Raw genomic sequence first — 13201 nt, 5'->3', positions numbered from 1 at the left:
AGGGGTATATGTATATGTAGTGTTTTTTACTTTTTATTTTATTTCGTGTTAGTGTAGTGTAGTGTTTTTAGGGTACAGTCACACAGGCGGGGGTTCACAGTAGTTTCTCGCTGGCAGTTTGAGCAGCGGCAGAAAATTTGCCGCAGCTCAAACTTGCAGCCGGATACTTACTGTAATCCTCCGCCCATGTGAGTGTACCCTGTACGTTCACATTGGGGGGGGGGGGGGGGGGGACATCCAGCTGTTGCAAAACTACAACTCCCAGCATGTACGGTCTATCAGTGCATGCTGGGAGTTGTAGTTTTGCAACAGCTGGAGACGCACAGGTTGTGAAACCGAGTTTTGCAACCAGTGTGCCTTCAGCTGTTGCAAAAGCTACAACCCCCAGCATGTACGGACAGCGGAAGGGCATGCTGGGTCTTGTAGTTATGCAACAGCCGGAGGCATACTACATTGGCTGGGGATGCTGGGGATTGTAGTTATGCAACAGCTGGAGACACACTGGTTTGCTACTTAACTCAGTGTGCCTTCAGCTGTTGCAAAACTACAACTCTCAGCAGTCACCGACAGCCAACGGGCATGCTGGGAGTTGTAGTTATGCAACCACCAGATGCACCACTACAACTCCCAGCATGCACTTTAGCTGTTTGTGCAAGCTGGGAGTTGTAGTTATACAACAGCTGAAAGTACACTTTTCCATAGAAAGAATGTGCCTCCAGCTGTTGCAAAACTACAAGTCCCAGCATGCCCATAAGGGCATGCTGGGAGTTGTGGTGGTCTGCCTCCTCCTGTTGCATAACTACAGCTCCCAGCATGCCCATTTTGCATGCTGGGAGCTGTTGCTAAGCAACAGCAGGAGGCTGTCACTCACCTCCTGCTGCTGCTCCACGATGCCGCCGCACACATCAGTCCCTCGCCGCCGCCGTCGCTCCTGGGGCCCCGATCCCAACAGGGACGCCGGGGATTGGGGTCCCCAGCACCCGGGGTGCACGTCCCGCATCCGCTCACGTCCTCCGGAAGAGGGTCGGAGCGGGTTGCGGGAGTGACACCCGCAGCAGGCGCCCTGATTTCCCGGCCGACGAATCAGGGCGATCGTGAGGTGGCACCAGTGCCACCTCACCCCTGCTGGCTCTGGCTGTTCGGGTAATCGGGTCACTGGAGACCCGATTGACCCGGAATCCGCCGTAGATCGCTGGACTGAATTGTCCAGCGATCTGCGGCAATCGCCGACATGGGGGGACATAATGACCCCCCTGGGCGATATGCCGGGATGCCTGCTGAACGATTTCAGCAGGCATCCGGCCCCGGCTCCCCCCCGGCTAGCGGCGGGGGCCGGAAATGCTCAGGGCGTATCCATACGCCCTTGGTCCTTAAGGACTTGGAAACGGGGGCGTATGGATACGCCCTATGTCCTTAAGGGGTTAAATTAAAAAAAACTACATGTATTGTATTGTCTTTCATGTGTCTGTATTAATCAGGAATCCTAATAAGCAAATCCTTATTAATGTAAGGTTGGTTGCTGAAGAGAACTGTGAAAGGTGTTGGAATGCTTCACTAACAATGTAAAGTATAACATGATAAAGGGCTGCGCAGCATACTTGTTTGTTTAATCTGCCACACCTTTGGTATACAAGAGGTTAAACCTTTCCATGTGAAATACTTGGCCATGTGTGACATTGTGACCAGTCAGGTGAGGCCTTATTGTTCCTATGGAGATCATGTAAACCTAAACTGCTGAAGTGGTTTTTGAAATCTTAACAACCAGACAGCAAAATCTCTGTCCGTGAGGATACAATGCACCCAAGGCCACGTCTGAGGTTTAGTATTTCTTACTTTTATAAACTATAACCTGAAGAGTTAATTTGTTTAACACTATGAATTTATCAAATTAATGTGAGCAATTACAATATATCTTTGTAAGGAACGGTTTATTAAAACTATTGCTACATCATTTTGGTGCATAACATTAGATGATATCTTGGCTGTCTATCAGCTAAAATTATTTCCAGACTGTATAAAGTGCAATTCCATTTAAGGGTAGAATTCGGGTAGAAAACAGACATGGTGCATTCTACAATCTTGTATAATGATCTGATTGCTTCTCAGCATAATATCAAAAACTAACAGGTTGTTAGTATACATTTTTGATCAAAAAGTACAAGCCCACTCGCCACGTCAAGGCCACCTATTTAGAGTGGGTCTCTAACGTCCCTAGCATAAAATGGCGTAGCACTGGGCAGCGACCACCACCGCCGCGACACCAGTGCCCACAGGGGGGAACGACCCACTGGCAGAGCTGCTCCAATGCCACTCAAACCAGTCTATGGGCCGCACCCCCCCGCAAACAGTAATGGACGCCGCTCAGCACCACACCAGTGTGAACAAGCTGTAATAGCTCACTTACCATGCTCTCCCAGTCAGACTGGGAGGCTGCTAGGAAAGAAATGGCCCATGTGTAGCCATTTAAGGATAGGGTCACACGTACTGTGTTTTGCTGCTGCATATTATTCTATCGATCAAAGTCAATAGGTAACAAAATATGCAGCAGATTTTGCAACCCGTTGCCGTATTCTGCTGCATATTTTCCAACCCATAAAAGTCATGTGTTGACCCTACCCTTAGGGTCTATTCACATATACTGTATTCTGTGCATATTTGATGCACAGGATTTGAAGCTGCAGATTTAAATATAAACTAATTGAACACAGCTTCATTCTGTAGCTTCAAATCTTGCACATCAAATGTGCGCAGGATACTGTACATGTGAATACAACCATATACTGTAATAAGCTGAATGTACTCAAGTGATGATCTGTAAACCACTTTGTACAGTACGGGGAAATAAAAGTGACAGATGGGAATGCCCATTTTAGGCAAAGTGGAGAGAGTTACCAATAGATTATAATTCTCTTAAGGACATATCTCATCTATCTGTATATGGCCTATGTAATACTACTTTCACACAGTGGGAATGATCTGCACATTTTTAAGGGACCATTGAAATGAATCAAAGCTTTCCTAACTGACGGACCCCTTTAACTTCAACATTCCTTCTTTTTCTCCAGCAGCATCAGGTTGCAGGCTTTTATCTACTTTTTGTGTCCCATAGGGAAGCAGCATCTGCATTGCTATGGGCTTCACACATTAATCATCCACATAAAAATGGTAATATGCTTCATCACTTGCAATATACACTCACTGACAAAAAATATATAATGCCCCCAGCTGGAAATAGTGATGGATGTTGGGTTGTTGAAAAAGTGACATGCAGTTATGTCTAAGACAGGTAAATTATTACAGGGGTGGTCTGAGATTGCTGACTGCTAGAAATACCTCTATGGTGCACTCAAAGACATTTTGCTCAATTGCCAGACTTTAAAGGGGTAGCAGGATGGTCATTTTGACATATTACTGCCAGATACTGTACCCTCTGAATATAATCCTGACACACACTCTTCCCTCTCAATATAACCCTGCCACATACTGTACCCTCTGAATATGACCCTGCCACATACAGTACCCCCTGAATATAATCCAGCTTACCCTAATTACTTAATCACACTACCTGCATCCTATAAGAGGTGCCAAGCGGCATTGTCTTGTTAGAAGGTGAACCCTTAGCTTTGTCTGAGGTCCAGAGCACTTGGTTGAATAAATCTCTGTACTTTGCTCGATTCAGCTTTGCCTTAAGGCTGACCAGTCTCCCTGTCTCAGACGCTAAATAGCGCCCCACCAGTGTGATGCTGCCATAACAATATTTCACTGTATTGATGGTATGGGGCAGATGAACAGCATTTCCTCCAGGCATGACAATTAGGATTATGGCCAAAAAATTGTATCTTGGTTTTATCAGACGAGATAACAACCTAGTTTCTCACAGTCCATTTAGGTGTTTTTTTTTTTTTTTTTTGAAAACTCAAGGCAGGCTTTTATGTGTGAACATGATTCCAGAAGGAAAGAAATTCCCAGCACTTCTAATCAGGGCTGGCCTGCCGGGATTCCGGGAAAATTGACGATGGGCCGCCGGCCTTGGGGCCTCTTTGAGATGTGGCTGCATTTTTTTTTTTCCCCTCCAGCGGCTGCCATGACTCCGCAGGGCCTTCCTCCTCCCGGGATGTGACACACACATACACACTCTGCATCAGGAGCAGACGGCCTTTGGCCGCTGCTTTGAAACTGTCCATCGGCAGTATTAAAACTCAAAGTATTAAACTGACAGTTTGTGTCGGCGTGCCATTAAGTGTAATGCTATGTAACAGCACTTTGAGTGGTGGCCGCGGTGCAGCTTTAGGACATTGCTCTGGTGTGCCTGTATATAGATGGGCCGCACAGGCACGTCTCTTAATCCCTGCCCCTCACCCCCCCCTGCAACAGCTGCCCACAGCAAAGAAGGGGCGAACTGTTGTTGGGTCTTCCAGCCAGAGAGAGGGCCCAGCCACTGCCAGCACCATTATCTTGGGTTTTTCGACATTAAACCTGCTGGCCCTTTAAAGCAAGCGCAGGGGCCGTGGCTGTGACTCTCTGTCAGCAGGAGAGCAGTGAGGGACGCTTCTCCTCCTCTCCCCCCCCCCCCCCCTCAAGCTCCTGTGCTGCGGCTGCTCCACCAGACTCTGACTCCCGCCCGTGCTGCTGGATCAGGAGAACTTCCCCTGCCCACCACTGATTCAGCCCATCTATTAGGTGAGTTTCCTGGGGGGAAAAGGGGAGGGAACGGTTGCCGTTTGGGAGGCAGTGGAAGACATTATCTCAGTGTTTACTAATCGGGGTGCCTTCTGCTTTTGCTAAATTACAACTCCCAGCATGCCTTTGGCTGTGTGGGCATGCTGGGAGTTGTAGTTTTGCAACAGCTGGAGTCATCCTTGCAGGGAAACACTAATATAACTATCTATCTCATATGAATCTATCTATCTCATATCTATCTATGTATCTCATGTATCTATTTCTGTTATATCCAGGGACAGATTGACATGTAGGGCACCCAGGCCCTGCCCGACAGTGCAGCAGCTCTAAAACTAGCTAAAGGGGGCTGCCACTACAACTACAGAAAGGGAGCTGCTATATACGGGTGGGCTGCAACTATATACAAAGGGCTACACCTACAGTGAGTAACTACAGGGGGCAGCGGCTACAATACACAGGTGCCCTGAATAGATAGGTGCCACCTCTAGGTAGTACACTGGGGGGGGGGGGGGGGCTACCTAGAGGTGGCACCTATCTATTCAGGGCACCTGTGTATTCGGGAGAACTAGGTAAAGGGACCTGTCTACTTGATGGTGGGGGACATACCTACTCTTCCCCAACCCACCTATCTACACAATTTACTGTGTGAGACACCAAGGGGGTTATTATTACTGTTTTGGGCACTTTAGGTGCTTGAAAAGGGCATAGCCTAAAATGTTTGTCTGGCAGGTTCAATGGAGACGGTTTGTGGCTGGAAGAAATCATCATGGCAGTCTGAACTGGATGGAGAAGAAAAAGAAGAGTGAACGACTTCAATTAGAGAAGACGTGACCTGATGTAACTGTATGTAATCACTGCAAAGCCTGTGTAGAGCTACTGTCTACCACTATATGGTCACAGTATGGGGGATATTTCCTCCTTGTATATTTGTATTATTGGTAATATTTGTCCTGGTACTCTGAATTTGGTCAGTAACAGTACAATTCCCCCTTGTATATTGGTATTATTGGTAATTTTGGTCTCAGTATACAGGATTTGGTCAGTAACAGTATGATGGTAATATGTATGGTGATGATAATCCCCCTTGTATACGGGTATTATTGGTAATATTGGTCTCAGTATACAGGATTTGGTCAGTAATAGTGATGATGGCAATAAGTATGGAGATAATATTCCTCCTTGTATACTGATATTATTGGCAATACTGGTTGTATACAGGATTTGGTCAATAACAGTATGATGGTAATATGTATGGTACCGGTGTTATTCGGTAACTATATGATTTATTTAGAGGTACATGTGTTTATCACAGGAAATGGTCTTAGCTTTGTTAATGTGTGTGTGTGTGTATGTATATGTGTGTGTATATATATATATATATATATATGTGTATGTACATATATATACACAGTATGTCATATTTTTTTCCCCGTTATGTACCCTATTATACCCAACTATACTTGACATTTGGTCCCTCCCCATTGTGGCTCCGCCTTCACATAGCCACACCCATTACCGAAATGGGCTGCCTGATCTAAAATGCCCGGGCCTATTTTTGGTCCCAGTCCGGCCCTGCTTCTAATCCAGCTCAGAAAAAATAAGTTAAACTATATCAGCGTTATTTATAACATATTAAAATGGGAGACGCATTCCAGTAGAATCTTTGTCAAGGCATAACAAGTTTACAAAATAAAACACCAAAAAATGAATGGTCCCACCTCCTAGGATTAACACTTTCTTTAATCCAAGAAAAAGATTTAAATGTATGATGTTAATATCCAAAATAATTCCATGGATTTATATAGACAGGGCTGTGTCTTTCCAAATCCTGTCCAATCAACTGAATTTATTACAGGGAACTCCAATCAAGGTGTAGAAACATCTCAAAGGTTATCAAGGGATATTGGAGACCCCAGAGCTTTTTTAAAATTCGTTAAATTTCAATGTTGTTTTCACATTCTTATGAGTTATTGAGTGCAGATTGATGGGGGAATACTTAACACAAGGCCTCAATGTAACAAAATGTAAAAAAGGAAAAGGTTCTGAAAACTTCTTTAATGCATTGCATATAATATATCATAGAATTAAAGATATACAGTATCTTGTGTTTGCAGGTCATAGCTCCACTTTTGCTATATGTCTTTCCTCTTTTATAGGTGGATCTAAAAGCACCCCACCATGACCACTTATGCAGGATTTTCTTTCAATCATGTGAGTTCAGGATCTAGAAATGGATGCTTTTCAAAGGAAATGTACAGTTCGCACAGACAAAGACCACGGTAAAAAAATAAAATATAGAATCAAACTTGAACATGGGTTTGTAAAGTCTTGGTATTTCTAGGCTCCATTATAGATCTGCAGAAGTCTGCAAGCTTCCACTGAAATGGTCCCTGTCTACCAGGGTATCGGGATAGACTGAGGGAGTGTCCCACTTTAAAGAAGGGCTGGGCCCCAGTCTGGACAGTTATTTGGGAGCCCTGAATTTTCTGCACCTTGGCTAAGGATTGAAGGCACAGGTTGGAGTTAGGGCAGACTGCAATGGCTACATAGGGTTACTAGAAAAAGTTTTGACATAGGCTTAAGGATGTATTTAGATCTAATTGATTCTTGGGGGATTTTTTGCCTGGCGTAGCTTTTCCCGCTTAACAAATGCACCAACTATCAATAAGTGTGCAGGTAAACATTGATATCCTAAAGAGCCATTACTTTAAGCCCTTTCCATATCCTTTCTGAGCTGGGGTATTTATTCTTATTAGGAAATAGGAGTTTTGGCTTGTACCTATAAACTTTTCTACAATCTTAAATATACAGTCACAAGGGGGGAGATTTATGAAAACCTGCCCATAGCAACCAATCAGCTTGCTTTTATTTTTAACAAGGCCTCTGCAAAATAAAAAGCCATCTGGTTGCTATGGGCAACTGGGCATACTTTTCCTTTGCACAGTTTTTGATAAATCTCTCTCAAGGTGTTGAGACACTAGGGACCTCATATCTGGACGTTCTTTTATGTTTTTATGAGGGCTTTCAATGGTTAACAATTTCCCTGATGAGATGCATCTTTGTGCACACAACACAGCGAAGCGCATCGGATAGGTTTATATGTAATTGTGGAGGATTATAGGTAGCTCAAAACAATAGATTTGGGGAGATTTATCAAAACCTGTGCAGAGGAAGAGTGGTGCAGTTGCCCATAGCAACCAATCAGATCGCTTCTTTCATTTTTTGGTTGCTATGGGCAACTGCACCACTCTTCCTCTGCACAGGTTTTGATAAATCTCCCCCATTGTGTGTGATGGACCGAACGAGAACAGGTACATGAAGAGGTTGTGTACCCTGTACAACCTAAAAATGAATATACATGTAGGGTTTATACTGTTCTCAAGTAAGGTCCCTGTAAGTGTATATGTAATTTATGAATGAGGTTCTGAATGCGGCTGAGTGTCTATATGTAGTGAGTATCCAATCAGTGAGGACTGGTATTAGTATATAAAACAACTTGAGTTTATTTCACGGGATGTACCAAAACAACTGGTTATACAACTTGAAAAAAAACACTATGAGTTAGCTGCAGGGCCTGTGCAGGTCGCCCCTATAGTGGTATTTAAAAAAAATATATATATATATATCATATATAAAATATTTGGCATCAATAGAATACAGTGGTCCCTCAATATACGATGGTAATTCCTTCCAAATGAACGATCGTTAGTTGAAACCATGTTGAGGGATCCGTACAACGTAAAGTATAGGAGAGTGGTCTCCAACCTTCGGACCTCCAGATGTTGCAAAACTACAAATCCCAGCATGCCCGGACAACCAACCGCTGTCCGGGCATGCTGGGAGTTGTAGATTTGCAACATCGGGAGGTCCTCTGGTTGAAGACCACTGGTATAGATTGTCCAGAAATCCCATATAATGCTGGGCATACATTGAATACAAGATGGCTTTGAAATCCTCCTAAGCTTAGCTATTGAAAAAGAGTTTTAGCAGAGCCTCAAAACGCATCTAGCATTGCGTAATCTAATTTATTGCACCACCAGATCTTATAACATATAGCTTTATACAGAAAACTGGCCTCTAGGAATCTATCACAGAAAACTTCACTAGTGGCACGCAGCAAACATGAGGAGGATGCCAACATCACACGCTACAGGACATTCACATCAAGATCCCCTCCCTCCCCAGACTCACCAGCATCCGGCGCCAGCTAACCAGCTGCAGTCATAGCGGGTAAGAGTGATCCTCTCAAGTCATCGGGTGAGAGGTGCTACTGCACCACAATTCTATTACCCCATAGGAATGGACACTGAGCTAAATAGAAGCTACCCAGGAATGGCCACCACCAAACCTATATATCTAGGTGTTATATAGTTACATAGTTAGTACGGTCGAAAAAAGACATATGTCCATCAAGTTCAACCAGGGAATTAAGGGGTAGGGGTGTGGCGCGATATTGGGGAAGGGATGGGATTTTATATTTCCTCATAAGCATTAATGTTATTTTGTTCCAGGAATGTATCTAATCCTGTTTTAAAGCTGGTAAAGAAGGCGTGTCGCCCCTTGAGACTAAACTTTTTCTTCTCCAGACGGAGGGAGGGCCCCCTTGTCCTTTGGGGGGGGGTTTAACCTGGAACAGTTTTTCTCCATATTTTTTGTATGGGCCATTTATATACTAATATAGGTTTATCATATCCCCCCTTAAACGTCTCTTCTCAAGACTAAACAATTGTAACTCCTTTAATCGCTCCTCATAGCTAAGATGTTCCATGCCCCATATTAGTTTAGTCGTGCGTCTCTGCACCCTTTCCAGCTCCACGGTGTCCCTTTTATGTACAGGCGACCAAAACTGAACAGCATATTCCAGGTGAGGCCGAACCAATGCTTTATAAAGGGGGAGTATTATGTCCCTGTCCCTTGAGTCCATGCCTCTTTTTATACATGACAATATCCTGCCGGCCTTGTAAGCAGCAGCCTGACATTGCATGCTATTCTGTAGTCTGTGATCTACAAGTACACCCAGATCCTTCTCTACCAGTGACTCTGACAGTCTATTCCCCCCTAAGACATACGATGCCTGCAGGTTATTAGTACCCAGATGCATAACTTTACATTTATCCACATTGAACCTCATTTGCCAAGTGGATGCCCAGACACTTAGTCTATCCAAGTCATCTTGTAACCTATACACATCCTCTATAGACTGTACTGTGCTACAAAGCTTGGTGTCATCTGCAAAGATTATAAGATTATCTTCCAGCTTCCAGTCTTTGCCACATCCTCTTTCTAAACAGCTATATGTGCCACATTTGCATGAACTATTCATCTACTAAGGTGCATGCCTCTGCATAAAATATTTTTAATATTTTTATATATATATATATATATATATATATATATATGAATATTCATATGCAAAGCAGCTCATTACATCACCTTCTCAGGTGATGTTCCCTGGTATCAGCTTAGCTTCAGTTACGGAATATGAAAAACTGATCGGGATTAATGCCAAGCCAGACTTACTACCCAAAAGGGAAGTTTCTACCCATCTGCAGATGGCTGTTTTGGGGTTCTTACCCCTCATCAGTACAGAGCAGGGTGATCTGGCTTGGCTGAGACCAACTAAAGGGGATGAGTATTTAACTCAGGGCGAGTTCACCACTCCTGGTGTGACGGAGCTTTCAATAGGCCACTTAGCCTATCCTGATCCCGCTAGTTAGGGTCCTTCCTTGAGGAAGGAAGAGACAGAAAGCTCCTGAGGCAGGTGTGTGGCTGCATGGCAGGAAGACCTTATGGTGTCTTTTTCATTCCTTTTTCCTATGTTATTTCCGTCTGCTTTATTTTCATTTTAGGACCTGTTTTGGTTTTTCACTGATACACCCTTTATTCTTTATACTTGATTGTATATTCTGTGGATTGCATTCAGTGATTACTTAATTACATTTGTATCTTCTTGCACACCTGTATTTCCCTGTATTCCATGAAATTGTGCCATACATCTTGTCTGCCCCCATCTTCTGTGGCTGTTATTGTAGTGCCTTGATTTTATGTTATTTTTTTCGTTTCCTTATCTGTATGTGTACTTTGTTCATATGTGTTTAATAAAGATATTGATATTTTACATGATCTGGTTCTAATGTGTTGGTATTGATAGCTCATAGTGTGTTTTTCAAGTTTTATAACCATTTGTTTTGGTATATCCCTTGAAATAAACACTAGTTTTCTATACGAATACCAGTACTCACTGATTTGGATACTCACTACATATAGACAGTCAGCTGCATACAGAACCTCATTCATAAATAACACATTCAGTTACTGGGATCTTACTTGAGAACAGTATAAACCCTATATGTTTATTTATATGTAATTGTGTTTGTTTGTTTGTATCACTTAGGGTGATGTTGTTGGTGTATGGGTATTTTGTGGAGTTTCTACATGTAAATTGGTGCCACATTCAGCTGAATGGTTTATTGATGCAACATTGTTATACATCTTATTTTACACTTTACAGTGTGTTTTGTTTTTGGCAAGCTAGCATAGGTCCCTTGCCTATCCTGATCCCGCTAGTTAGGGTCCTTCCTTGAGGAAGGAAGAGACAAAAGGTTCCTGAGCAGCATCGTTCTAATTTGGATGGCTATCTTGCATGAGTAGACAGGAGGTTAAGCAACAGAGAGCCCCTCAAGTTAGGACACCCTAAGGGTATGTTCACACTACAGAGTGTGAACGGAATCTCCGGTCGCTTAATTCAGCGAGCCGAGATTCAGACTGGCAGCCGGCGGCGGTGGAAGGACCATTGACGGCTATGCAGTGCTCGCGGACTTCCGCGCAAAGAATGAAAATGTTCTTTCTTTGCGCGGAACAATTTCAGCAGCGGAATTGTCCGCCGCTGAAATTCCGCAGTGTGAACGGGTCTCGCGGAGACCAATTAACACTAGTGTTAAGTTCACACTGCGGAATTCCGCGGGAAATTCTGTAGTGTGAACATACCCTAAGGGTATCCCTATGCTAACCCATTTGAATAATCTGACTGGGTTTGGCCTACAATCAGTGACACTCCCATGGCATGCCTCTAAGTAGTATTGTAGTAATTCGTATTGTGTTCCCATATACATACCAAGGTTATTATTTTCGGTTTTGATAATTTGCTATCACTAGTCTTTATTATTTATCATTTTAATAGATCATTAAAAACTATGTTTTTGCAATATTTGATTATTATTTGGTACAGATCCTTACTATACCGATAGCTTGACACTTCGAGGCAGTTCAAACAGACAAAGACCACAGTAATAACTTCAAATATAGATTCAGACTTGAACATGGGTTTATAAAGTCTTGGTATTTCTGGGCTCCATGATACATCTACAGACGTCTACAAGCTTCCACTGAAATGTCTTCCAATAACTATGTCTGCTGCTCATCACTCCTTGGTGATAAGAAACTGACGCCCCTTGCCAAATGTTCCTGAAACAGACAGAGATTTATGATACTTTGTCATCTTGCATGTCAAGGCTTGTTGAGGTTACCTTACACCAGCAGTCCTCTAATATTAAAACTTGAGTCAGTATTACTATACTAGGATGTATGCATACATCATTTCAGCTTTAGTTGTCTGCTAATGGTCTGTAGAGTATATTATTACATTGGCAACAAGGGGGCAGTTTACCACAGTGGAGAGAAGGAAACCTTTCTCTGTGATGGGCAACATGGATCTATAATCGGCATGTGTGACAGTTTTTTATTTTTTTTGAGCCAAAGCCAGAAGTGGATTTAAAAGGATTGGGAAATATAAAGTAAAGACTGATCTTTCTCTTTCCTGCTGCATCCACTTCTGGCTTTGGCATAAAAACTGGATGGACTACAAAACAAGGCTACAAAATGATATAAAATACTAATATTATATTGACCACAGTTTCTTTTTAAAAGGGTTGTCAAGGCACAGAAGAATATTACAATCTTTTTTTAATTTAATTTTAATCCTATTTCAAAGTAAAGTTAATAACTTACTTGTGTCCCTGGACAACCCCTTCAACTAAATTCAAAATACTTTGTAATATTTGGTATACAGGAGAAAACCATGTTTGTAAAAATGAATGTACACTGTTCTTTTTCTAAAGGACTTCTCCTCCAGCGTTTACTACTTTAAGAGATCCTGGAAGAAATCTATCATCTGCCAAGTCATCTTCTCATGACAAGTAAGTCTATGTGGTTACCTAAAGTACAATATTTGACTTGTCCTTGTTGTGTCTTTGCTTTGTCTTTGTTCCGCATTAATTGATAGATTTTTGGTAAATAAGGCTATATTCACATCTGTACTTGGGATTTCAGCAGAAGGTGTCCTTCACTTTGGTCATCAAAAATAGTACAGAAAGCAGCTTTATTCTTACCATCAAAATAATGGCACCATCACAAATCCGTGGAGTCTGTAACTTTCCCTTCTGGGGGAGTTTCTGGCTTGAGTTATTAAATCCCCAGTCATGCTCTAAGGCTGCTTAAAGAAATTTTAAACTTTGACTTAAAG

General features: G+C 42.7%; 1 protein-coding gene across 7 annotated transcripts in view; it reads left to right on the top strand.

Annotated features, from left to right (window-relative positions):
* Positions 1–1740: 1740 nt before the first annotated feature.
* The window catches only part of FLACC1 (flagellum associated containing coiled-coil domains 1), a 79484-nt gene continuing 68023 nt past the window's right edge, over positions 1741–13201 (top strand). The window contains exons 1-4 of one of the 7 annotated variants that reach the window (XM_056536266.1): positions 3590–4680; positions 5410–5523; positions 6837–6891; positions 12798–12875. In XM_056536266.1, coding sequence (XP_056392241.1) covers positions 6869–6891; positions 12798–12875 — 101 coding nt within the window. In that variant the 5' untranslated portion in view covers positions 3590–4680; positions 5410–5523; positions 6837–6868. Of the gene's footprint in view, positions 1818–3588; positions 4681–5409; positions 5524–6836; positions 6960–7760; positions 7782–7922; positions 7992–12797; positions 12876–13201 lie in introns of those variants that run through there. The other 6 variants (XM_056536263.1, XM_056536264.1, XM_056536267.1 and 3 more) reach the window with 6 other exon arrangements.

This window comes from Hyla sarda, chromosome 8 (assembly GCF_029499605.1).
Source record: "Hyla sarda isolate aHylSar1 chromosome 8, aHylSar1.hap1, whole genome shotgun sequence".
NCBI classification, from domain to species: domain Eukaryota; kingdom Metazoa; phylum Chordata; class Amphibia; order Anura; family Hylidae; genus Hyla; species Hyla sarda.
Note: the sequence above shows the minus strand (reverse complement) of the source record. Positions and strands in the feature narration are given on the sequence as shown.